The sequence below is a fragment of the Tauraco erythrolophus genome, chromosome 4 (assembly GCF_009769465.1).
Source record: "Tauraco erythrolophus isolate bTauEry1 chromosome 4, bTauEry1.pri, whole genome shotgun sequence".
Taxonomy (NCBI): domain Eukaryota; kingdom Metazoa; phylum Chordata; class Aves; order Musophagiformes; family Musophagidae; genus Tauraco; species Tauraco erythrolophus.
The window spans coordinates 31,521,824-31,547,306 of record NC_141468.1 but is presented as its reverse complement, the minus strand read 5'-3'; the positions used below and the strand labels follow the sequence as shown (position 1 = coordinate 31,547,306).

The 25,483-nt window shown below is 36.8% G+C and overlaps 1 protein-coding gene across 1 annotated transcript in view; it reads right to left on the bottom strand.

The window, feature by feature from the left end:
- Window positions 1–1,252: 1,252 nt before the first annotated feature.
- SAMTOR (S-adenosylmethionine sensor upstream of mTORC1) overlaps window positions 1,253–25,483 on the bottom strand; it is a 37,362-nt gene continuing 13,131 nt past the window's right edge. Inside the window, exons 2-5 of the mRNA XM_086610107.1 lie at window positions 24,436–24,577; window positions 15,264–15,437; window positions 7,464–7,578; window positions 1,253–2,535 (exon numbers count right to left, since the gene is read on the bottom strand). Coding sequence (XP_086466233.1) covers window positions 1,906–2,535; window positions 7,464–7,578; window positions 15,264–15,437; window positions 24,436–24,577 — 1,061 coding nt within the window. The 3' untranslated portion in view covers window positions 1,253–1,905. The remainder of the gene's footprint in view (window positions 2,536–7,463; window positions 7,579–15,263; window positions 15,438–24,435; window positions 24,578–25,483) is intronic.

Genomic DNA, 25,483 nt, shown 5'->3' with positions numbered 1-25,483 from the left:
TCATTAGGGAAGTATTCTCTGGGAAAAAAATTTAAAGAGTCAACCACAATGCTTGTATGTCTAAATTTTTTCTTTTTTTTTTTTTTTTTTTTACATCAGAATATAATTGCTTGGTTTGTATATAACTATCATTCAGATTGAATAACACATTTGAAAGAGGTATTAGGGGATGCTTTAAATTTAAGAATTGAGACACAAAAAGCATACATTAAAGAATTGCAGTCCAGTTCATGTTTGAGTGTAAGCAGGATCAATGCAGGGTAACTCTTTGTAGGAAACAGTATAAAAGAAAAACAGGCAGGTCAAACCGTGACACTTTCAGTGCAAAACTTCAGTAGAAGGGGTAAGTTTCATTTTTGTAGCAACCACTGTAAAAGCCACACTGCAACTTCAGTTTCTGTGGTAACTTCTGTATTATAAATACAACGTGGTAGCTTAATATGGTGTAAGGTTTATTTCATCACAACCACCTGTGAAACTACGCATTAGTATTTTCTACCATGTCGCTGAAGTCAGTCTTAAAGCCAGGATGTGGCACCTGGTTCAAATCATTTGTTATTAGGCACTTACATAAAGGTTTAACAGCCTAACATTCAAATCTGAAAACTCCGGCCATTATTTTTAAATGGAGGAAAATCTAAGCAAAACTAATACTGAGTCCTCTATTTTTACCACCGAACAGAATTCTTTTTTCCTGCCAAAACTCACGAATTTATTACACAAGTTAAAAAAACTTAATAGTTGTAAAACTCTTCTGTTCCATCTACTTACAGTACAGACCAGTTTTCAGATAGTTAGAAGTTTTAATTTAACTAAACGGAAGATTTTTAGGTCCAAATAAGCAAACGAATAGTGTATGTTAACTTCACTCGTGGTCTGAATACACGTTTTTGTGCAAATATGTGTATTCATGAAAAACTTGCATAATTATGTTCCTTTTCACAAAATCGGTCTGTAGTTACTGTATAACTTGAGAAGTCTACAAGTAAGGGCATTTAAAGAAAAATTTGTTTTTAAAATGCATAAATAATTTACTTTAAAACATGACAAAACTCACCCTGTCCCCCAAAAAACACAGTTTGAAGAGGATACAGAACACCATCACTGGGGAAATACTGATATAAGTTAGTGCTTGTATGCTCATAAAATTGCAAAAGCATGTTCCAGCTTTGAAGTGAAACATAATTGTCTAGACGTACCATACTCCTGGGGGGGAGGGGAAATAACCTCTTCAGAACTCTCCTGTCTAATTTATGCAATGAAATTACACAGTATGTATAATTATGGATGAATATATTTCACTGCTTTGGTGTTATCTCGATTTGGTGTTAACTCAAGAGGGCTGCAATGAACACAAAATGAAACGTGCAAGCATTATAGTTCCTCCAGCCCAGGCTTTACCGGAGAGAAACAAATTTTGGAAAAAAGTTTTGTTCCATAATTAAGAAGGGACATGTGTAACCAAGTGTCTTAACCTATCTGCACATTTAATTAAAGTGCAAATTACTTCTTCCTACATATACTTCTCAGAAGCCCACCAACTCCAGTGCCTTAAGCTCAACCACATTGAGTTAAAATATTGAAACAACATTTAGCAAATTAAATAGAATTCACACTTCACAGCACTAAAGAAAAGAATGGTACCTTTCTGGAAAAAAATTAGTGATACAAATCTACGGAAAGTAACAGCAATTTATGCTATGACATGAGTCACTTGCATAAAACTTGTATTTTTTCACTTTCATACAAGAATAAATTTTAAAATTCAAAAGTAGAAAAAAATAGCAAACTCTGTAAACCTTTGCATTTTCTTTATGCAAACCATTTTTGTGTGTTGAGCCCATGTTAGTATAGCAAAGTTAGTTAAGCAAGAGGTTTGACTGAAAGGGCATTTCAACGACTACATTAACTTAGAAGCAATATAGGATCTTCCAGCTCATAGAAAGGGATCGAACTAGACTGGCTTTCTCCAGAGTCTGAGTCATACGGAGCATCAGGCAGCTCCATGAAACCGTAAGCTAGCTGTTCATCTTCTGTGTCTGATCGAACATAGCAGGAAGTGTTAGAATACTCCTCATCCTCTATACTGTTGAAATCCTGTGGGATATACAACATTCCTGGGTAGTTCCTGCTAACTAAGTCACTTGTTGTTTGCAGGGAAGTCTTCCTAAATGCCATCAGGTGCATGTGAGAAAACTTGGAATACTTGAAGCGTTTAAAACCCAAGGACTCTATGGCAATTTTCCAGCTTTTCATCATCATAGCCCGGCGATTCTGATGAGATGAGTCAGGAGTTATTACAAGCAATAAGCCATTTAATACGAGAAGTTCGTGCGCCTTCTTGCAGCATATCCATCGTTGATAGGGTGATGGAAAGTAAGAAAGGAGGAGTGAGAAAACGACAACATGGAACAGTTCTCCAGGTAGAGAATCAATGGGATTTTTCAGTTGCTTAAGAAAGGCATCTATAGCATCTTGTGCCAGCTGGAGAGGTTGCTGAATTTGAAGATTTAAGAAGTCACATTTGTATACGCTCTGGTGGAATAAGAAAAACAGAAAACCAAACAAACATCAAGGTTAGTTTAAAGAGCAAATACAATCCAAACCCACAGAAAAATCAATGATAACCTCTCCATTCCCTTGCGGAAATGTCAAGCTTGCTCAACATTCCCCTTGCTATTAGATCAAGCAAGTGAAACAACGATTTAATACATATTGCTAGCTGTCATAGCTGCAAAGCAAAATTTTAGATGTGCAGTAATTTACTGAAGGTTTGACAGCAGAGACCTGTTAATTAAAAAAAAATAAAAATAGACATTTAGCCCAAATGGAACAAAGTATCACACAAATGATTTAAGAAGAACTCAGATAACCTTACATTGCTTTTGTTTCTCCAGATGCTGGAAGCCTTTTATAGGTTTTTATAAACTTGAAATCAGTAATTAGAAACTAAATTTCATCCCTCAGTATTCCACCAGTTCTTTGAAAAGAAACCAAGAAATGTAATAAGTCATTCTTTACTGGTATAGAAATAAAGAAGCTATGGCAAGGCAGTATATGTTAGAAAGTTACAGTACACTAACTGCTTTGCAGCAGTGATGCAGGTCCTTGTTTTAAACTTGCTGTAAAGGCAAAGCACAGTGGTACACGTTTGGGCAGATGCCAAAGTAAGGTAAGGGCTACAAATTCATCTGTTGATCATGTGTGTGCTCAAGCTGTCAAAGATGGGAAATGATACCACCATACAACATACAGAATAATAAGTTCTTAACATCCTTAATCACAGAGCATTCAAAAAATAAGAGTAATAGCATATGCTATTCGCTACGTTTAAATTTTGACACTTTATATTCATCAAAGCTTGAGACTGGCTCCTTTCATAAAAAAGGTATTAAGATACAAGGTTTTGATGCTACAGCAACAATAATTGTTATTAATGCCTAAAGAATATGCCCCGTGAAGACAGATGCTCTAAACAGGTAGTTGAACATGAAAGCCGACACAAAGCATTCTGTGGAGCACACCTGAAAGGTGGAGTTAGATCTGTTGCATTTTCATGCTGCAAAAATATTTATAGTGTGTTTTATGAAACCATATTAAAAAAAAGACATCAGTAGAACACTATTGTAAAGGTATTCATAACGTAACTGATACGCACAATTGTTTCCAAGTAGAAGAGGATGTTATTTCTGTTTAAATAAAATCACATTTTCTTCTGAGAGTATACAGTAAATTAGAAAAAGTAATCAATGTTCAAAAAAAAGTCTGTGATTTTTCCAGTAGCTTTAATCTTGGCCTCCAACATGCAAAAAAAAAACAAGTCAAGAAAGAGACTTGCCTTATGTGGCTATGATGAAGAAATTTTAATTGCAACCATTACACCTGCAGGGCTATATTCTACTTCCTCAGAATATTTAGAACAGGAAATTAACAATTCTGTATATTAACAATATACAATTAACAATAATTCTGTATATCCTCTAATAAGTTTTAAAAGAAGTGCTTTGAAGAGTAATTGTTCAGGGTAACATGCTAACTTTACTTAGAAGCAAGACGTAAAAAGTTAGAGGTTATACAGTTGAAAAAACAATTTAGATTGCAAGTATTTCTCAGTAGTGGAAAAATACGCATAAAATAGTTATGTAGAAATAATGTTAAAGAATTTCAGAACTGGAGCATGTTTTAAGTGGAATCTGAACTCTGCAGGCAGTTTTAGGGCAAAAACACTTAAGTGGAGACTGCTACTAAACTCTAGATATACAAGTCGTGAACTGATTAGTTAAAAGTCCTTCCAGACACTGAAACAGCAAACGATCATCTTTCAGTGCATCCACTGACAGTGAAAAACACAATCCTATTTGTATATTGTCATCTTTAATTCCAGTACTCTTCCAGCCTCTTTTTTTTTTTTAATCTCAGACTATATTTACTCCACTATAACATCTACTTCATATTCAGCATGTTTCCCACTAGCATGAAATTGCATTTGGATTTTCCCAAAGTAGAGATTCTCCCCTCATTCCAATTTTGCCTTTTTGTTGTTTTTTTTTTGTTTTGTTTTGTTTTTATTATTATTATTATGTAGACAAATTAAACTCCTCCAAGAAAATAACCACTGCTAATTGGCCTATTGTACTCTGGAATATCTGTGTTATAAGCAAAATGTTTGAAGGAATAGCCAACAAAAACACTGAGTCAAGAAGAAATCTGTTCTGCTTATTCCAGTCTCAGTTTCCATCTTCCTAGTTTCTAATACTGGACATTTCCCTCAGCATACCTTACACTAAGACGCTGAAAATGAGTGAACAATGCCTAGCTAAAGAGAACACTAATCTTTTCCAGATGTAGTTCCACCGCCCGGCCTCAAAACACAAAACCTTTTAATAGCAATGTATTTCCATATTCATATCTCTACAGTTTATATTCTTTCTATATGAAACAGAGATTCTAAACAGTTTGAAGATGTCAATTCTTTTGTTACATAACTAACATTTCAGTTCCTCTCCTAGTTTTTCCACAATTACATCCTTCTTATTCCTTAAATCAGCTGAAGTACTTCACTCAACTACTTAGTCTATATTCAAGGCATTTCTACATGCAGAAAGTGGATTAATCTATTTTTATTAAAGAAGGAATTATTTAAAACCCCATGCAACATTACTGAAGAAACTGACTTCCTAAGAAGCCTCTATGCTTCAGTGTGTTTCAAAAAGTTTTTTGGTATCTTACCTAACATATCTGCTAAATCAGAACATTTCACCCTTTCTTCTATTCTCAGCTTCTACCACTAAGTTATCAAATCAATTTTTCAGGTCAGAAGACAACATTAACTCCTGTAAGAACTCTCAGACTGTTATTCTGAAACCTTAAATAGGACAAGGAACTGCTGGCCCAACAATTAATTTATTCAGGAGATTCTGGTGTTGATGCAGCTCATTGTAGAGTCATCTTGACTATATCAGGGCTTATTAATTATGTTTGGAAGCTTATTCCAGCAGATGTGTTTGAGTGCACTAATTGTACTCCATGTCACTCCAAGAACACTTGCTAGCTAGGTTGCAAGGTGCCCTGAACACATCAAAGTATCCAAGAGAATGGAAGTAAGAGAAGCTGGTGAGCCTGAGACAGGCCTCACAGTAACTGTGTTGATCTGTAGCACTCCAGGGAGTTCCTATCATCAGGTTATGCTACTGTGTCAGATAACAAGATATCTATTATCTTACCGTTCCCTTGTACTGGGAGGGAGCCTGAGGAACTGGTTAGTATACAGAAACTGTAACTACCTGACTACCCCCTCTCCTGTTGTCTGGCCTGGATTACTCATATTCCTCCACTACATCCACAGATGTAACATTTATGGGACTCTTCCAATAATGGGTTTGGTTGCTGTACATTTAAATTGATTTTTGTGAGAACAGAAGTAATTTTCTTACCAAAACAGCACAATAGACTAGATAGCTAAATATTAACTATCCACATCCCCAAATTAATTGTTAGATTCAATTCATGTAGCTTCAGGTGCCTAGGCTCCCATTAAAGTCACTGGGGAGATGGTCAATACAGCCCATGAGGTCAGAACAAAATTCACCTCACTGTGGTACAGCAGACGTTTAGGTTTCATTACTTTTAACAGATCTTCACGGAATGTAATTGGAACAAAGAATCTCAAATGTAGACATCCATGATCTACATATCTTAACTGGATATTTACTTGCCATGTACTACCATTTTAGATGCCACAGGCTGCCACTTCAGTGGAATGTGTCTCCTTTACATCCTGTGTCACGCCCAACAGCCCTATGCATGTGTCCTACAGCCTCTTAAGTGGTGGAAGGCAATCACGTTTGGGCAACTGATGCCTATTCTTCAAATTAGACAAGACTGAGCCTGCTCAAAGTTCCTTTGTGTTTTAAATGAAACTAACATTGAATTGCTTTAAAAAGCAATTTATAAGACTAAGATTTTTTTTTTTCCCAAGAGTATCTTTAATTATCTCTAAGCATATATGCAAAAATATAAATTAGCTGTTAGTGGACTAGACCTGGTGACCACAACAAAATACCATGCATTTAGCTTGTAAACCACACTGCAGCAAATAAGAGAACATTACTTTCAAGTTAACTATATTATTGTACTTGTACACTTGTCACCTCTCCACTTCTAAAGAGCGTTACCTTAGGCCACTGATTTTAATACAGCCCTATTTTCAGCTGTAAGTGGTCAAGATGTGTATGGTCAAAGGTTTTCCTGTTTTCTGTCAGAAATGCATTCCTTTCTGTATCTTTTCATTCTCATTCAATTTGTCATTTTTCTTGGTTGATGAATGCTATTATTAGGATTGATGAAAGTTGGGTCCAGAGCAAAAGACAGAAAGAACATATGATTACAGCAGAATTAATACATTTGAGAACCTTACTACCTAGAGAAAATAAAGCACTTTACTCCAAAAGTGCTGCTAAATTTGTCCTCAGGATTGTGGAAGTTCAATAATATGTGTAGCAATAAACTGAAAAGCCCCCTTTACAGTGCACGTCTGCTTACTAAAACTCCCCGGAAGAACTCACCGAATACAGTCACTGATCATTTCTTCTGTCAGTGAATGCAGCTTCTGAGAGGTTCATGCCTAAGCATAAGCCTACTCAATTTTTATTTATGCCTTTTGAGATGCAAGGACTCATCTGCAATGCCAGTAAAAGAGGGCTACTAAAATTTTCCAATTTTAAGATTCATGACAGCATTATGAAGTCATTACTTCAAAAAAATTAGATTTTTTGAAACAAAACAGAACTACATTTTACAGCCTGTTGATGGGAAAGGATGTAGTAGGAGGGCCAAGACCCTTTTAAAGCACAGATGTTTAAGATACATACTTAAGTATTAAATATACTTTTTTTACAGTCATTTTGAAGCCTTCTAAAATATCGAGAACCAAATTTATATTAAATTCAGCAAACATTACATACCTCAACAGCTGGAACAATATCTATGCCAACTGTCAGAAATTCTTCAAACTTCAGAAATGGATTAAAGCAGCTACCAACATCAAGTAATCTGATCTTCCCCAAGGAGTGGAGCAATCTGAGAAGCAGCAAGAATTCAGTTTTATCAAATGTTACTTTTGAAGCTATATTCTGAATTATAGTTTCAGATAACTAACACAAAAAAATTATCATAGAACACCACAGACTAATAGAAGTGAATGCCTTACTTGAATTGCTGACAAACGTGAAGAGCCAAGCTCCATCAGTAAAGCAGACGGTCCTCAAGTGGAAGAGCTCATGTTCAGAGCAGCTGTAACGCTATTAACTTCTGTACTGGTAGTAAGAAGCTAAAATGACAACTTGTGTGTCCACTGGATAGGCTTCCTCTATTGTTTTGTGTTTCCCACTTACCTTTTTGCGGTATTTAATGGTGTTGAAGTCAACAAGTTACTAGAGTTAAAATTTCAGGGATTTAGAAGATAAACTGACAACACTCCATGACCTACGTACTTGTCAGTCCAACTTCAAAGGGCATCTGAAGTCAAGTGTCATAACTGGTTTAATAAAAACAGGAGAACGCATAACGGTATTCCAAGGTAAACAAAAAAATAGCTAAAAATTAATGCATTTAGTTATTCCCAGCCAAAATTTTAAAGTATTTTATTAGCTTTATGTTAGTTGGTTTTTTTTTTAAATGCTGGAGGTTCACTCCAATTCTATTTTCAATGGATGCTGTGAAAGAGTTAGATCAGTCCATGCAGAGCCACAAACTTAAAAACTGGCTGTTCAAATTGTAGAGAAGTTATTCTCAACAGCTAAATGAATGGAAGTATTCTCTCAAAACTACTTGGGGGAAAAAAAAAGTCTATTCTATTGCTATGCAATCAGTTTTCTTTTGGGAAAGCTTTTTAATAAGAAATAATCAAAAATAGCCATCTAGTTTAGGAAAGCATGCCCTAATCAGAGTACTTCTGAAATACTCAAAAAATGAAGATTTATCTCATAAGAATTCTGGAGAACATTTTAGTAAGCCAAAAATCTATCTCCTTATCTGCCACTGTGTGATGACCAGTAGGGTCACTCAAGGTGGAATTATAGATAAGGCCAATGGCTGTAATGCTAAATACTTAAGCATGCTACCAAGCAACAAAACGTGAATGACTTAAAAAAAAAAAAAAAGGGGGGGTGGGGGGGGGGAGATTAACTTGAGAAATCATTATTTACTGCTTGGACTGATAGAAATAAATTTACTGCTTTGACTGACTGCTGAAGACACTAATACTTTAGTTCCAGAATGATGCAAGGGTGCTCATATACTCTTCCAAAACGTCATAGAAACATTAAAAAAAAAAAAAAACACATCAAAACCAAAAACACAACACCCAACCAAAAAAACCCCACAAGCCCACCACACTGAAAAGCTGGCCCATCATCTTCTGAGCCAGATTCCAAAACTTTCTGGGGTAAAAAAAACCCTGGAGGACTAGGAGATCAGAAAGAAAATAAGAGATTGAAGAAACAAAGAAAGAACATTCTTGTGCTGTCTGGTAGAAGCTCCCATTATAGTACAGCAAAAGATATGCTAGAGGCTGGCAGATGAGATTTGCCATTTCTTGGGAGGCTCTGACATAATCTGTGACCAACTGCAAAACCAATCTGAAATGCCTTTACGAAGATAAAGACATCATTGCCTCTTCTTTAAGTTAAATATATAATTTAAAAAAAAAGAAAAGAAAAAAAAAGATGCCTGGCAACTTCTGAGGATAGCGACTCCTGCCTTGCTACTGAAAGCATTCTTACCTTCCAAAGGACAGTCTCCTTAACAATGCCTAGAGGAACATTTAGGGTCTTCAAGTTAGCAAACACAGGCATTTTCTTCATGACTACGGCAGTTACCAGTATATATAATGTAGCATAAGATCAATGCACCTGTACAGAAGTACTGGCAGTCAGCCATCTCCTTGTCTTTTAAGGTTTGGCCTTCTCCTGGCACTTAGTTTGTCTCACCTGATACACCGTCCCTCTCTAACTAGAATTTGAGTGTTGCACTCAGTTATCACTAATGTCAAGAACTCAGCTGTTGAATACATCCTACAATCAAAGATATTGTTCTTTAGTTTTTTATTTTCCTTGCGTTCTGAATTCAGAGACCTCTGCTATTTATTCTTTCTTTGCAATTACAACAAACAAGTAAATGCTGGAGTCAAACAAGTCTGTTCAAGTCCACTAGTAACAGATTTTACATCTGCCTGTTCTCCAAAACACAACTTGATGAATGCATCCATGTATCAAAAAAAAAAAAAAGAAAATATACAGCACCACTAGCACCCAGCTGTTTGAGCTCTTTCTACTGAATCATTTACAGAGCTGCATCTACAAGTTTCCATCATGATTTGTAAGATCTTAGAATATCCAAAATCCATTAATAGAGGCAAACACAAAGTCACAGCTTTCACAAGGAATTTACGGGGAGGAGAATGGTAACTTTCCAGCAAGCAAATCTTGCTTTTTCTTTCAAGTTTCTGTAGCCAATTCCAACTGGCATCTCCAAAATATCATTTTTCATCTTTCTGGGAAAGATAAAGAGATCTAGGTTCTCTGTGCTCCTCTTAAACTCCCAGTGATCTACCACAGAGATGTTAGAGAAGCAAGAGAAGATTTCTTGTTGCATTTGGCAAAAAAAAAAATAATGGCAATTTTGAGGATTGTGCTTCTACATGGAATAGAAGATATCCAGGTGATACTTCTGTCTAATACCAGCATGACCAAGGCAAAAAGCGTAGTTAAGTTAAAACCGCACACGACACCAGGCTACTGTAGGTCAGTCAGCACTGAGTGAGATTTCAGAATGAAGATGATTGCAACAATTAATTCCTAGCTTGGACGCCCATCACAATGGAAGCTGTACAACCGCAAAGGGACCACTCGGATCCTAATGGTCATAAGTCACAAACGTGGGCTGAAGTCAAGTAGTGTCTTTTCCACATAAGGCTAGTATGACATTTCTCAGACCAGCACGCCTCCTCGTTCCAGCAAACAGAGACACTAATGGCGCACACTTTCTCATTCAAACACAGAAATGTATGTCTGTATGTACACTTGCATTCGACGTAAGAGTCCAATGGTAACAGCGAAAGAATAGGAGACATATGGGACCACAGGAAACACAGCAAGAGAGAATGTGACTCTATAAGGCAGAGAAAGCTTTCCATAAAGAAGAGTGACAGCCTTTAGAGATCTTTACATTTTCCCATTTAAAGTGTTCAGTGAAATACTTGTACAGATTAAAATTAAGCAGCACAACCCAGAACCCTCTAATCTCCAGGAAAGCCCACTTCATTTACAGTAGAGTGAAAAATCACTGTGATGTATTCTGTCTTCCTCTCTTATAAAACCTGCATTCTTGGCTGCAACGTTATTTTTGACCGGGTGAAGGAAGACAAATTCAGACTACTACAGCATTGGGGCACGCTTCTGAAAAGCTACAACTCCAGATTTCATGCTGAGCAGAAGACAGAAACTCTCTTCTACACTAACAGACAACAAATCTAAGGCATCTGATCCAGGGAAAATTCACTCTGATAGGTGTGTCACATCCAAGGAGCCTTGTAGTCCGAGTTGGAGGCAAATTTACTTTGACACCTTAAAAGCAGCATAGACTCAGATGCTCACTTGTGTCTTGACTTCCTGTTGCTCGTCAGGTTTTGCTATCTCAGAACACAGGCGCAATGAATTGCTTAGTAGCAATTCTCAGGATATCAGTTATCAGTAGGAACAGGATCCTAGTTAGGTACTTGAAATAATTTTGAGCTCTTCAGAAGCCAACCGTATCCTGGGCTGCATCAAAAGAAGCGTGGCCAGCAGGTCAAGGGAGGTGATTCTGCCCCTCTACTCTGCTCTCGTGAGACCCCACCTGGAATACTGCGTTCAGCTCTGGAGTCCCCAACACAAGAAGGGCATGGAGGTGCTGGAGCAAGTCCAGAGGAGGGCCACAAAGATGATCTGAGGGCTGGAGCACCTCTGCTATGAAGACAGGCTGAGAGAGTTGGGACTGTTCAGCCTGGAGAAGAGAAGGCTCCGGGGTGATCTTATAGCAGCCTTCCGGTACTTAAAGGGGGCCTACAGGAAAGCTGGAGAGGGACTTTTTACAAGGGTGTGTAGTGATAGGACAAGGGGTAATGGATTTAAATTGAAAGAGGGTAGATTTAGATTAGATATAAGGAAGAAATTCTTCACTCAGAGGGCAGTGAGGCTCTGGAACAGGTTGCCCAGAGAAGCTGCGGATGCCCCATCTGTGGAAGCGTTCAAGGCCAGGCTGGATGAGGCTTTGGGCAATCTGGTGTAGTGGAGGGTTTCCTGCCCATGGCAGGGGGGTTGGAACTAGATGATCTTTGAGGTCGCTTCCAACTCAAACCATTCTGATTCTATCAGTGTACAGGTGGAAAACCAAAACGTGAATAAATATCAGGAACTAGTGGCAAATGACAGTATTTTAAATATACCCTACATTTGTGTATTTCAAGAACTTTACTAAATGGACTGCAGCTCTTGATTATTAGCCTCCTTAAAAATGCACCTATTATCCAGCTAGGTGCTGTACAGGTAAGTGATATTTTCTCTTGGAATTAGCTAGAAATAGAGCAGTTATATGACCATAAGGTAAGTCACGTTATCTCCGAAATTAATGACTTCAAGTGCTGATCTCCTAGTTTACAGTTTTCCATTACTCTATTATTTATCAAGTATGGAAGGGGAAAAAAAAAAAAAAAATCAAACCCCTTATACTGCTGTCAGAAGAGCAGAACAAAGCTATACATCTGGTTCTGAGTGGCAACGCTCGTATGCCTCAAATCTTTTGTAACATCCACATATAAAGATATCCAATGGGAAGGTCTAGCTTGCTGAGATACATATGAAAGAAGGAATGATAGGTTGTACCTTTAGAGACAATCAAACCAGCACCTGGGAAGAATCCATACCAAAAAGGCTGTGAATTTTACCATTAGGGATAAAAAGCAAGACTACTTAATTTGATGGAAAAAGAAGAGAAACAATACTTAAAAAGAGAACAAAGAGAAGACTCATTTATTGAAGGGAGGAGCTGTTAAACAGCAGATAACAGCTGCTTTTATCTTGTAAGACTGAGCCACTTTGATGTCCAGTTTCACAACAGGTGCAGTTGTAATGGTAGAGACATAAGAACTCATTCTGGGATGGAAGGAAGTACTATGGACACCACATCACTTCTTCATATATATCAAAGTAGAAAAGGACTGTTCATATTAGTTATGTCTGTGAGACTCACCAAATTTAATCTGGCAAAGAGATGAGCAACATGAGCAACTGGAAATGGGTTCAAAGTAGTGAGTGACTTTCTGAGTTGTGGTCAACTTTGCACTTCTGGTTCCTATGATGTTTTCTACCGTCACCTTTAAGAGCTGGCTGAGTGCTTCCTACTTCTTTCCACATCTCCCAGAATCTTTTTCACTACCTGTGGAATCTCTTATTCATGAGCTAGCCTTGCTCCTTACCAACCAAAGTACAGTCTCTCTACAATGGTTTGCCACTAAAGGTAAGCTCAGAAAGAGCTCCTACATAAGCAACCTGTTTTTAGTGCTACTTGAGAGAGGATTATATATGGGAAGAACAAAATATTGTCGTTACACTTACCAGAATAAAATAAAAAGTCACAGGCATGGCCATACCTACAGACAACTCCACAACTCTTATTTGTAGCATTACATTACCAGAATGGAGTGACAGTATTTGAACAAGTGGAGGGGAGATTCCCCTGTACTCCTTGCAGCAAGACCTCACCAAGATTCAAAGACTTCACTAATTGATCAGTGTAGGCATGGTAGAAAAGCATTTCAGGAGAAAAGGATGTTTTGTGTAATACACAATCCAGTTTCATTCTGATAAACTGTAATTTCTTCTGTAAGGCATAGAGGAAGAAACTGAATTTTGATTTCTCTGGGCAGTAACTTGAAACAGGTATGCCTTGTTGCTTTAAGGTCTGTACAGCTACTAAAAACCTTACTATCATTTGCTGCTTACTCAGGTAAACATAAATCTTGCCTTTGCCAGATGTGTCTTTATGAATGTATATATTTTTAAAGTTTTGAGAATGAAGATAAAAATGATCACTATTCACTGTATTAAGAAATACTTTTAACATTATTAAATAAAAACTCTATTACTACTTTCTATACACACTGGTCAGAACAAAAGGTAAGGCTACAGACTACTGGTAGCAAGAAGAAACTCATGTGAAGTGAGCTCTGCAGCAGCCATTATAAACTCTGTACAAAGTATGAAGATAGAGCACCTCCAAAGAAAAAGCTGATGCTTTGTTATGACAAGGCCTCACATTGGAAGACAAGTCAACTTTAAGTAGTGTATGATCATCAAACCTATTGATTTAAACAAGCAAGTACCAACAAACTGCTATTTATAGTAATGCTAAAATTATGTGTTAACAAATGCCAGCATTATTGAGGTGTTATAAGGTATTAGTATCTCATCAGCCCTTTGTGCTAAAGTGTCTGACAGTTCTCATTAAAAACAGGTATTAATTTTGAGGCTGACGTAGCAAAATGATTCCTAAAAAGAGGAATTGGTGGGGGAAGTCAGCTTATGACACCATTACCTTTCATTTTCGAAGCATCTTTTTTGTCTTGTCATAATAGGACAACAATGGAGAAAATGTTTTCATGGAACTATCCGACTACATAAGCATTTGAGATCTTTACACTTTTTGCAAGTTGCTTTTCAAACATGAGAAACGACAAAAGGTGCCAGCTTCTAGGGACACACACATCTGCTAATAACATTAGTAACATGCTTGTTCCTTTCCTAACTAATACTATATCTAACTTAAAGTAAGTGCTGATCACAGAAGATACGCTACAATGAGAAAAATTCCTTCACAGAACAGGAAAAACATTATCGCAGACAGTTGTAGGAACTGGTCTATAAAGAATATGAAGCAAGTCATAGGTATAACATTTAATGATAATTATGCATTCATTATTCCATTATATTTGCAAAATACTAAATTCTTCCTATCACGCATGGAATAGCCACAAACATGACCCATGTTATTTAGGAAAAAAAGGAGGGTGGGCCTGTAACAAATAATAAAGCTACTCCTGAACGGCAAAAATAAAATTCTTACTTGAGTGAAGGTCAAAAACAAAACTAAAACTGTTGTTAAGAAAATACCTCAAGGATACTACAACTTCTGCACAGCCAGCCACCAGAAAGCTAGCACTTTTAAAATGAAGGGTTATAATTCAAAATTGCTTTTGAAGTGTATAATTGGAATCCAGAGTTTCTCTGCAATTATTTACGAAGAGAAAGTTTTAAGTACTCTGATATTTACATTTGGCACTTAGTACTTACATAAGCAATTGACTTTTCAACAATGCTGAACAGCCATTAGATTCTAACTTAATTAACGTCTCCCTTATTTCACCTCAAGGTTTAATATAAATTGCATTGCACACCGATGACATACAAAAACGAAACTGCTCTAACACTTAAATGAAGATGACTAAGTTGTCATTCTCAAGCAATTTTTTAATGGCATCCACCAAAACATACTACAACATAAGTATTTCTTGAAACGTGTATATACGTTCACATGAAAATGCCCTTTCTTAACGATTAAAAATACATCAGACTGATCTAACATGTTATGTACAAAGAACATCCAGGTAAGTCTTATCACACACAAAAAGGGGGGGAAAAAAAAAAGTCTGGAAAATAAGTAAAACTTACTCTTCTGTTATAGTTTCATGATTTGTCAAGCCAAAGTTTGGCAAGGGATCTTCAATCTCGGGAGCCTGGGGAACATTTAAAGCTGGAGTGGTCTTGGAAGCAAGAAGTGCTCTTTTTTCATCTTTCTCGAGTGCTTTTCTTTTCCCACCGTTCTGAAAATATTCTCGGCATACACTGAAAAGACAAAAAGCAAAATTCCCCAGAAAAACAAAATGCTACTTTTGGTCATTACTATAGATAAGACACAGGACAGGGGTTTAAGAGACACAAGTGCAGCCAGCTTTTAAGCAAATCTGGGTTTTACTGCAACTTTGGTAAATCAGCTTTAGGAAAGATGCAATACACCTAAAGAATACTTGAAGTCGAGTGGTGTTTTATTTCCAAAAATAGGCCTAAGTCACAGTTGAATAAACAGATTGAAAATAGTTTTATCTAGATAGACTTTTAGAGTAAGACAGCAGAAGTATTGTCAGAACATCACCAGAGGATAAACTTCAGCTGTCACCTGAGCAGCACAGTTCTCCACGAAGTTGTGAAGTTACTTGGCTCCCCACAAATGCAGGGGCTTTTGAAACATCTGTCTTGCAAGGCATGTAATGTGGGGAAAAAAAACATAATCCAGGCTTATTGTCTGACTTACAGCAGTTTTTAATTTTAATTGAGTTTGCATAGGGTGTTTTTTGTTTTTAAGAGATATCTGCAGTAGCTGTATTATTGTGGAAGACTTATTTTAGCTTTCAATTTTTTCCGGTACTTAATTATTTTGCTAATAGGAACCAGAACAAAGTAATCTGGTCCTACCTGAACAGAAACGTTAACCAGTTTAAAGGAATCAAAAAAGTTAAATTGCACCTGCATACTTCAATCAGTAGTCAGCTTTAGTGTATTAGAAGCAGGCATTATGTTCAAGAATAACTGAATTTTGTCCACAAAATAGGACTAGAATTGGAAACAATTTGTTGTTGTGAAATTAAAAAAGCCTGACTCACCCTGCACAAAGTATTTTTAATTAGATGTGCTAGCCAAGTAGTTGCATGGTAAGAGTAACAGAAAGAGTACTTGTTTGAATTATGTTTTCATACCAACCCATTTTTATGATGCTTTCTTGAAACTCACTCAATTTTCCTCTAACAAAGCTGCAGCGGTTTGAAGGAAACATTTCAGAAAATGCAAGTTCAAGGGCAGTTTAATAACACCTTATATAAAGCAGGATCAAAATAACACAGTATTTCACAACACAGATTCAGGAAAGGACATGTTGGTATAATGCTGCATTTAAATCACAAATAGGGACAAGGAGTTGGAATACACAGGCCTTATCTAAGGGTTGGTGATATTATAGGCACCAAATACATCCAGCGTGTCCACCATATAAGATGTGAAGGAAAAAAAAAATCTTAAAGGGAAACATACACAATCAAACAGGTACAGACAGAAGCCACTTTACTCCAAGCTGGTAGGAAATGACCACCTTGAATCAGGAACTGCATAATTACAGGAGCACATTATGTCCAGGTTACTAATCCTTGCTGTAAGGTGGTAAAAATAAGTTATCCTGGACACACTTCTGTGCTGACACAGTTACGGGACCTCAAGATCAAAACTGATCTGCATCTAAAATTCAAAGCACAAGCAAGTTTTACTTGCTCAAGCAGGCTCTAGGCATTCTTGCACTAAACATAGAAAGTCTAAAATGCAGACAGTAACCTTAGAGCAGCAAAGATAGCTAAATGAGAAATAAACTCAGGAAACATATTTATAATCAACAAGTTACAATTCCTCAGTAACCAAAGTTATTTTCAGACCAAAGAAAAGCTAGGTGGAATAAAGAAATAAAATCCACATCTTAACAGCATGGAGCAAGACCACATGCAGGAGCATGAACAGCAGTTAGGCTGCAATACTCCAAGATATATAGACTGTGAAACCATAGCAACACTATCCATTAGAGACTGCAAATAGGGAAAATTCTAAAATTAACAAAGATAAAGTAGAAGGAGCCAGTAATTTAGCTTAGTAGAAAAGAGATTAAAAACATCCTTAAACAAAAGAGAACCCTAGAAAAGCATTTAAATTATTGCTATTTATGCTAATAAGTTATATTTTATACTATATCATATTATTTGTTTATAAGCATATGATCAATTAGAACTATTTAGTGCGTCATTTAGTGAAAGAAATGAAACTCAAAAAAATGCCTTTTTCCTCACTATTTATCAGCTACCTTACTACTTTTTTAGCATCTTGCAATCTCTTTATTTTTATTCTAAATCTTTTCTCTCATTTTAGTTCTTAAAACATCCAAAATCAATGGCAGCTTAAATAGTGTTGCACTGCCATTGATGCTGACATGTAAGTCAGAACACATCCAAAAGTTCACAGTCTTGGAATAATGTATTGTTTTTTCTCTTCAACTATTGACATTATCAACCTTTTAACTCCCTAGAAGCTAGTATGTTGCCCAGCTTAACACTTAGTGAGCTGTTGCACAGGAGAACCACCTACTTGTAAAGCTCCTTTTGTTACTGAAAAGCCATTTCTTCTTCATTCTTGGTACTGGTGCAAATCAGTACTTTTTCTATCCTTCTACCCCTGTCTATCATGTTAACTCATTCTTATAATTCTATATTCTTCTTAACTGACCTTCCTTGTCTGCACATAAGACACTATCAAAGTCAACCATGAGGAGAAGCATATTCTGCTATTCTACTCCTGGGTTTTTGCGGGTGGACAGAGGCCAGAGCCATAAGAAGGTCCAAGACTAGGTAAAATTCTTCACATTCATATATTAGTCTGCATACCTGCGCAGTACCACAAGGAAGCCAAAAAAAAAAAAAGCTCAAATCAACCCATCCAAACTAAAAAACTGGAGGCGACACTGCACTTCATAACCACTGAGGGTTATCTCCATTTTACGCCTTTCTGAAGTGACACTCATTTGGACGGAATTACTACATGCTGCCCTTCAGGCTCCCATGGCCTCAGAGGAGCTGTCTATGTACTCCCCCAGACCTCACACCTACTTTGGGGTGCGGTGAGCAGGTGGGCAGTCACTGCACAGTAGTAGATAACCAGAGGTAATGCACTCAGTAGTTTACCCCATGGTAACTTGTTGATGTAGCCACATGTTTAACTTCATGGCCACTAAAAGCCGTCATTGATCACACTGTGGTTTTGAGTATGCAGCTATATAAGACTCTACATTTAACAACCGTCTCAAGTAATGAACAGAACATCCCTTAATTATCTACAAAGAGAAATAAAACTAAGGAATCTATTTTATCATTCTAAGAACTGACATGGCTCTGTTTTTAACTGACATTTAAGCTTTCAGTCTTTAATTATACAATATTAGCTCTACAATTAACATACTTGTTTGTGAAGAATTGTGCAATGTAAATGCTAGCTGAGCTAACACTTGCTACAGTTTACACAAACTGTGAAATAAATATTTTAGGTCTAAACTGTTTAAGTTTGCCGGTAGAGACACGGGTGAATTGTACAGTTTTTATCTTTGCTTTTTTTTTTTTAAAAAAAAATCATCTAAGTATTTCCTCAGTGAAACTTGTTTTCCATACTTCAAATCTCAAAGGGTCAATAACCTGTTCAGGCTGACCCCCATGCTCTGCCATTTGGGCTGGACACGTATAGGAAGTTTTAGTAAAAGCCAATATGAATACATACTCATTTATTAATACTCTCCAGCAATGAAACAGAAGCTTTGTTTTTGAGCAGTGACCAAAACCAAAGGTTTCAATAAAATATATGACTTAAAAAAAAAAAAAAAAAAGAGGGGGGGGAATTGCCATAGAAACACCATATGAAATTTAAAAGCCATGAAAGAATCAGTAGTTCTTCTCATCAAATAATAATGAACAACTAAATTCAAGCTGGTGTGGTCAACTTTTATCATGGCAAAAAGCAGTTTCTAATAGCTCTTATCAACACTCGGGTTTCAAGCAGCCAGTTTTACAGGCTAAGAAGTGACACAGTCCATGTCTTTCCTTCTGCTTTATAACGGGGAAAACATGAGCTTGACTTATGTTCCTTAAAATATTTACTAACCAAAACCTAATATTGAAAATAAAGTTCAGTGAGGGTACAGAAAAATAACATACTTCCCTTCAGAGTTGAAGGAAAGTCTGGACTTCTCATCGTGGTTTCTGTCTGCAAAACGTTTCTTCCCTTCTCCCACACATTGAGAAGTAAGTTTATTAATCTCAACTGCCAGAGCTGCTGGTCTGGGAAAAAAAAAAAAAAGCAACTCTTCTACAGGTTTAACCCACCTACCTCCTAACGTCCAAAGAAAATCAAGGACGGGAGAACCCCCAATTTCCCTTGTACACACTACTCAAACCTAGAAGAGCAGAAAAGTTTCCTCTGGACTAGAAAGTATTTTGCTATGGTCATGCGCACCAAGCTTTAGGTTAAGGAAATCCTGTATTCAGCACTAGGTTTCTCAATCTAAAGTATTATAATTTTTTATCATAATTATATTTTGTCAAACTTCAAGTTGAGAAACTTGTACACAATACATTTTTCCATTTTATTTTTCATACTTGGTCTCCGTTCTAAGGTTTTGAGACATTTTGCTCGAGAAACACAATTAGGTCTGTAATCAGATGTTCCTCTGTTGTTATGTCCACCCCTCCACCCCAAGCCGGCTTCTGGAAGCAATATTCTTCATTACCAGAGGATTCCAAGAACGTGAAAATATCCAGCAGTTATCATACGAGCACTACTTTAATTAGCTGTACTGTTCAACAAATAGATATAGTTTTGACAGAACAACATATTATTTGAGAGTAAAAAAAAGACTCACACAAACATGAACAATGAATGTTAAGCCTTTTTTCTATTTTAGATGGTTTCCCTCCTCCTGTTTATACAACCTCTTCTTTAATTCCATTCTCTTAAAAGTGAATTGCTCAACTAACTGCATTCATCAAGAAAAGCTGCAAAACAGTGTTGAAAGGACTTCAAAATTAATTCATTCAAATCTCCCAGACCCAAACAGGATCAATTTTCTAGTGCTAGCAGAGACCTATTATTCTCAAAGATTGTGTAAAAAAATCACTTAGCCTTATCTACTTTTGAATAGACAGCTCCAGCCAGTTTCTAGAAAAGAAAAAAAAACAAAACACGAGGCTTTTGTGGAAAAAATTGGAAGATTTTTGATCATTTCTTTATCTTTCTTGGGAGTTGAGCTGCTGTTTGTTATTTTTAAATGCAGTGGCCAAGGTGATGTTTTGGCTAAGAGCAATGCTAAATAAAGTCAGAGGAATACTTTACATATCTTGTGGACAATCTGATTAACACAATCCAGTATGATATTTGCCTTTATTGCAAAAGCATCCCATGACTGTTTCATATTCAGCTTGTGGCCTGCTACAGAATCCAACTGCTTTTGTAAAAGACTGACACCAATTACTCCCTGGCCTGTATTTGTATAGTTGATAATATTTAGTATAGTTAACAAATTTTAATCCTGCTCTCAGAGTGACAATTCTGTTCTGTTTGATCTCATTTGCAAATTTAATAAAATAGACTCAATATTTTAACAGATTGCTAATGAAAATATTGATTAGTAATGGATGCAGAGGCAGACACTGACAGAGTCGTTCTCAGTAAATCACATTTTTAAGATAAGCGTGTCTGCAAGTTTTTCCAAACAGTTCTGCACTCACTTGACGGTAACTTCATCAAGTCCATATTTCTTCAGTTTGCTCATGAAACAGTCAAAAGACTTTAAAAAAATGCAGGTGTAAATAGTGCTTTGTCATGATAGTTCTTTTTAGTCAGAAGTGCAGATTTTGTTTTTTGTTATTTAAAAAAAAAGGCCAAGTCAACACAAGTCTTAACACTGATGCAAAAGCAACAGAAAGAAGCAAACCTGCTGGTCTAGCTTATTTTGTTCTAACTAGAACCAGAACAGGCTGGTATTCATTGTCCATACAAAGGTTCACCAGGCTACCTATGCCAGCAAAAATTAAGAGTTAGGACAATTATTCAGTGTAAACCAAAATGGGGTAAAATGATGTTTAAGTTTTGTGTTGTAATATAAATGAAATGAAAGAGAAACAGAAATGTCAGTTTCCAAATACCATTTGCTACCACATTCAGTTTTCTAAAGATACAAAAAGAACGTAAGGGAAGGACAGTTGAGTGTTGCAGCCTTTTTACACCACCATTCAGGGGATCATTAACCTGCATCCGGAAGGGATAAAGTTTTAATCCTTCCTCCCCTCCCCCTCTCAGTTAACAGTTGTATAATGTTCCGCTGAAACAATAAATAAAACTGGCCCTATACAATGCAGCATATGGTCACCAGCACAGCCCATCATGTACTGCTTTCCATCTTTTACTGTTCCTAAAGTCTGAATATTTACTTGTTTAAACCAACAATTAATGAAGAAGCAAAATAAGTTTTATGTCATCTGGTTTAAGAACTAATGTCAGAATAAGCATTTTTCCAGTGGCTTCAAGCAAATAGCTAGAAAGACTTTCAAAAGGGGAACGCTGCAAGAATTTTATTCTTGACCCTGAGACATTCACATGGCTTCTCTAGTGGTTATTCTGCACTAGAGAATATTCTCTGATTTACTTTATCAGGTGCTTGTTTATAAGAGAATACAAGAAAAAATGAAGGAAAGATTAAAAAAATTTTTTTTTTTTTAAACTAGTAGAAAAAACACCTCTGTTTCAGATCTTGAAAAAGGTATTTCTTCAAAGAAAAACAAAAAAAGCCCAGACTATCCTTCCTTCAGCAGGGATACACCAGTGGTTCTCAAGTATTTTCAGCATTCCACTCCCAAATTAAACGTCATCTAATACATCAGCTGCCTTCCTGCTGTCACAGTGACACAGTCTGAAGCATCAAGTGAAAGCTTTCAGTTAAGTCTCATGCAAGTCAAGGCCTCTTGCATGCAATTATGCACCCTGACACAAGAAGTAACAACAACAGGACCTGCCATCTGTCTGGGACACCTCTTGGCCCTTTGAGAAGGAACAAAAAATTGCAGAACACAAAGGCAATCTGATATGTTCTGGTATCTAGCCATCCAGGCCTTGGTTTAATCTGAGACACACAGAAATGAAAAGTATCCCTCTATTTCTACTGATCTAAAACTCCTGACCCCTTCGCTTTGCAAACTGAAAGGGTCTGTGCTTTATCTGAAGCTTTATACTGCGACAGAGCATTTCAGCATCTCTTAACTGGGTGGATTCTCTTCTTAATATGAGTTCATGATGCAAGGCCCAAACCGGACATGTATTTAAATGTTTACTTTGTAAATTTTGTCAGAACTACAAACAGAAAACAAGTGAGACAGAGTCAAACAACTTAATACACAGGCCATCAGCTGTCCACAAGGAACATTATCCTGTCCTACAGGGTAACAGACAACCTTGCCACAAGCTAAGGGAATACTGTTTAGTTGAAATCACTTTAAAGTGTGTGCACACAGCTCTATTGAAAAGAAGTTTCACATATTAGTTGACAATCAAATTCTAAGAAAACATCGAGCCATGTTCCACAGGAGTCTGTCCTGAGTCCAGTACAATTAGTATTTTCACAGATAACCTGAACATCGGGAACAGTCAGTACTCCTCTTAACTGATCTGCTAACTACACCAAGCTAGGGCAGGGGGAGGCAGATACTGCAAGAAATAACAACATTAGAATTCAGTATGATTCAAGAGAATGTCATTTAGTAAAGAGACTAAAGATGTCAGTATTTCTATAGAAGTAATGAATAGCACAAATACAAGAACACAACTAGCAACTGAGGAAGCCTGTAAAACAGAAACGGGCAGTTGGGGATCACAAGTGAGCATAAATGATGCCACAACAAAAAAAAACACCACACACCCACTGAAAACCCACCAAACAAGGTCAGCAGCATAACAAGAGTTTACTACAACCTCAATAATATCTCTTCAGTTTATTTATCCCTGACAAGGCCAGTGGAACACTGTGTCCATTTTTGGGCACAGTTCTTTCAAACTGACTCATCTCTTGTAACTGGGCTAAGGATAAAACAAACATGTCTGGAAAAGGGTCTATAGAGAAACACTTAACTAGTTTTTTAGGGTTTAAGTTGAAGGATAAAAGACTGATATGAAAATGAATGATTTTCAAATATTTAAGAGTCTGTTGTAGGGAAAAAGGGAACCAACTCGTTATTACTTGCTTCATTTCCAGAAGCCACGGAACAGCTGAGGTTGCCACCAAGATGTACTCTAGACCAACTGTTTCACAGCTGTTCTCCCCTCCTTTTCATTCAGTTTATGGGTTCAAAGGACTCATGTAATGAATTTAAACTTAGCGATACTATACCCGCTTTTCTTTGCTGCCTTTTGCTCATCGCACTGCAACACTCACCCACAGAATCTACAGACTGGCACAGAACCTTACTCTTCGCCTGTCTAAAGTCATTCCCAAAGGCTGAACCATTGATAAATTCACTTCCCAGTTAGATTTCAACAGTATTCTGGTTTATGTTGCTGTACAGATTCCACGGTATGCCTTGGATGCCAACTGTATGCAGGAATCCTGAGTGACCAATGTTTCTCCTCTTTTAGGAGTTTATTTTCCTCAAGGATCGAAATAGTTTAGCTGAACCCACTTCATGACTTTACTATTAGGACAATTCAATAAAATTTAGATGTTTATGACAGGAATTTTTAAGTTTAAAATCCCTTTAAACAAGTTTCAGAGAGGTTAAAGTCAAGATTGACTTGAAAATTAAGCAGCAGAGATTTGCATTTAGAGATTAAAAACTATTAGATGCACAAATCAAACCAAAGCCCTGAAAATTCAACTTGAGCTACACTAACTGTATTTGTACAGTTTAAGTTCAGAGAAATACATAGAAAATTACTTCATAAGTTTACTTGCAAACAGCTTCAGTATTTGAGGAAAAAAGCTGTTTGTTGAAGATACTTCCAAAAAAAGGCCACCTTATAACAAAACACTTCATAAGCTGCATTTCCGTAGTAAATTGGAACAGTAAGAAGGTGCTTGTTTTAGGAAGCAATAAATCATTAACATGTTATACAAAAAAAATCTTTAAAAATGGCAAAAAAAGCAGAAAAAACGTTTAAGCCTTGTATTATAAATAATTGTGAGTAGAAGTATGCAATTGTGTCTTTCAAATACATGAAGATTTACCTGCAACACCATTCAATTCGTCCTTCCCCTTCACAAGTTTTTGCCCAGTGATTATCTGCAAGGTTTTTCATTGCCACGGCATATTCACAGAGAGTTTCCTCATCCTCACAGTGCTCACGCCAGATCTTATCAAAGTCTCCCACTAAACAAAACAACAAAAAATTGCACATTAGATACAAAGTGTCTCATTATCTTCATGGCAAAATCCCCATCTTCCAATTAAAAGAAGTTACATAAGGTACAAAGGGATTACTTTACCTGCAAGTGACAAAAACAAGGCCCCCTTTCTCCAGTCAAACATAAAATTCCAGGTCTTGGAGAAGGAAGGGGCTATCAGGTACTTGAGAAATTAGCAGAATTCTCAGTACACTGATTTTGTTCAGCTTGTTCTGTGAAATTCAAGTCCCTGGGAAGTTTTGCTTTCAGGTTTCTGTGCATGAGCATTAACATGACAAACATCTTAGAAATGAAAGACTGAAATGTTTCCTAGTAGCATTTGTGTTCATGGCAAATACTGTGGATGATATTACATGCGAAAATGCTAAAAAGAAAGTTTAACCCAGAATATAGATTTCTTTGGACACATTGGAAAAGTAATCCAAACCTTCAGTGATGTCTGTCCAATCTAGCCAGTCCCAATTAATTAGCTTCTAGGGGACAGTACTGAAGGAATCAAACCAACTATGGTCAGCAAATCACAGATAAACTCATCTGCTGATCTCGAGGGACGGATTTATTTCCATGCTCCTCACCCTGCTGAAAAGAAGTCTTGCAGGTTAAGTTCTGGCACTTTGAACTAATTAAACATCATGATTTTCCTGCTTTTGCTGTTAAGTATCCACTTCTCCTAGCTTGCTTTACATAATATACTGCTAAACAAAAACAAGATAAATGCGAGTCGTGGCTAGCCACAATTCCTATTGTGGTTTCTACAGCACGCAAGCCCTTGGTATGCCTTACTAAAAGGACATTTCTGACTTAGGAGAGAAAAATACATGCTCACTGCTATGATCTTCACTAATTCCTTTTGTGTTTCTTAATCACAAAT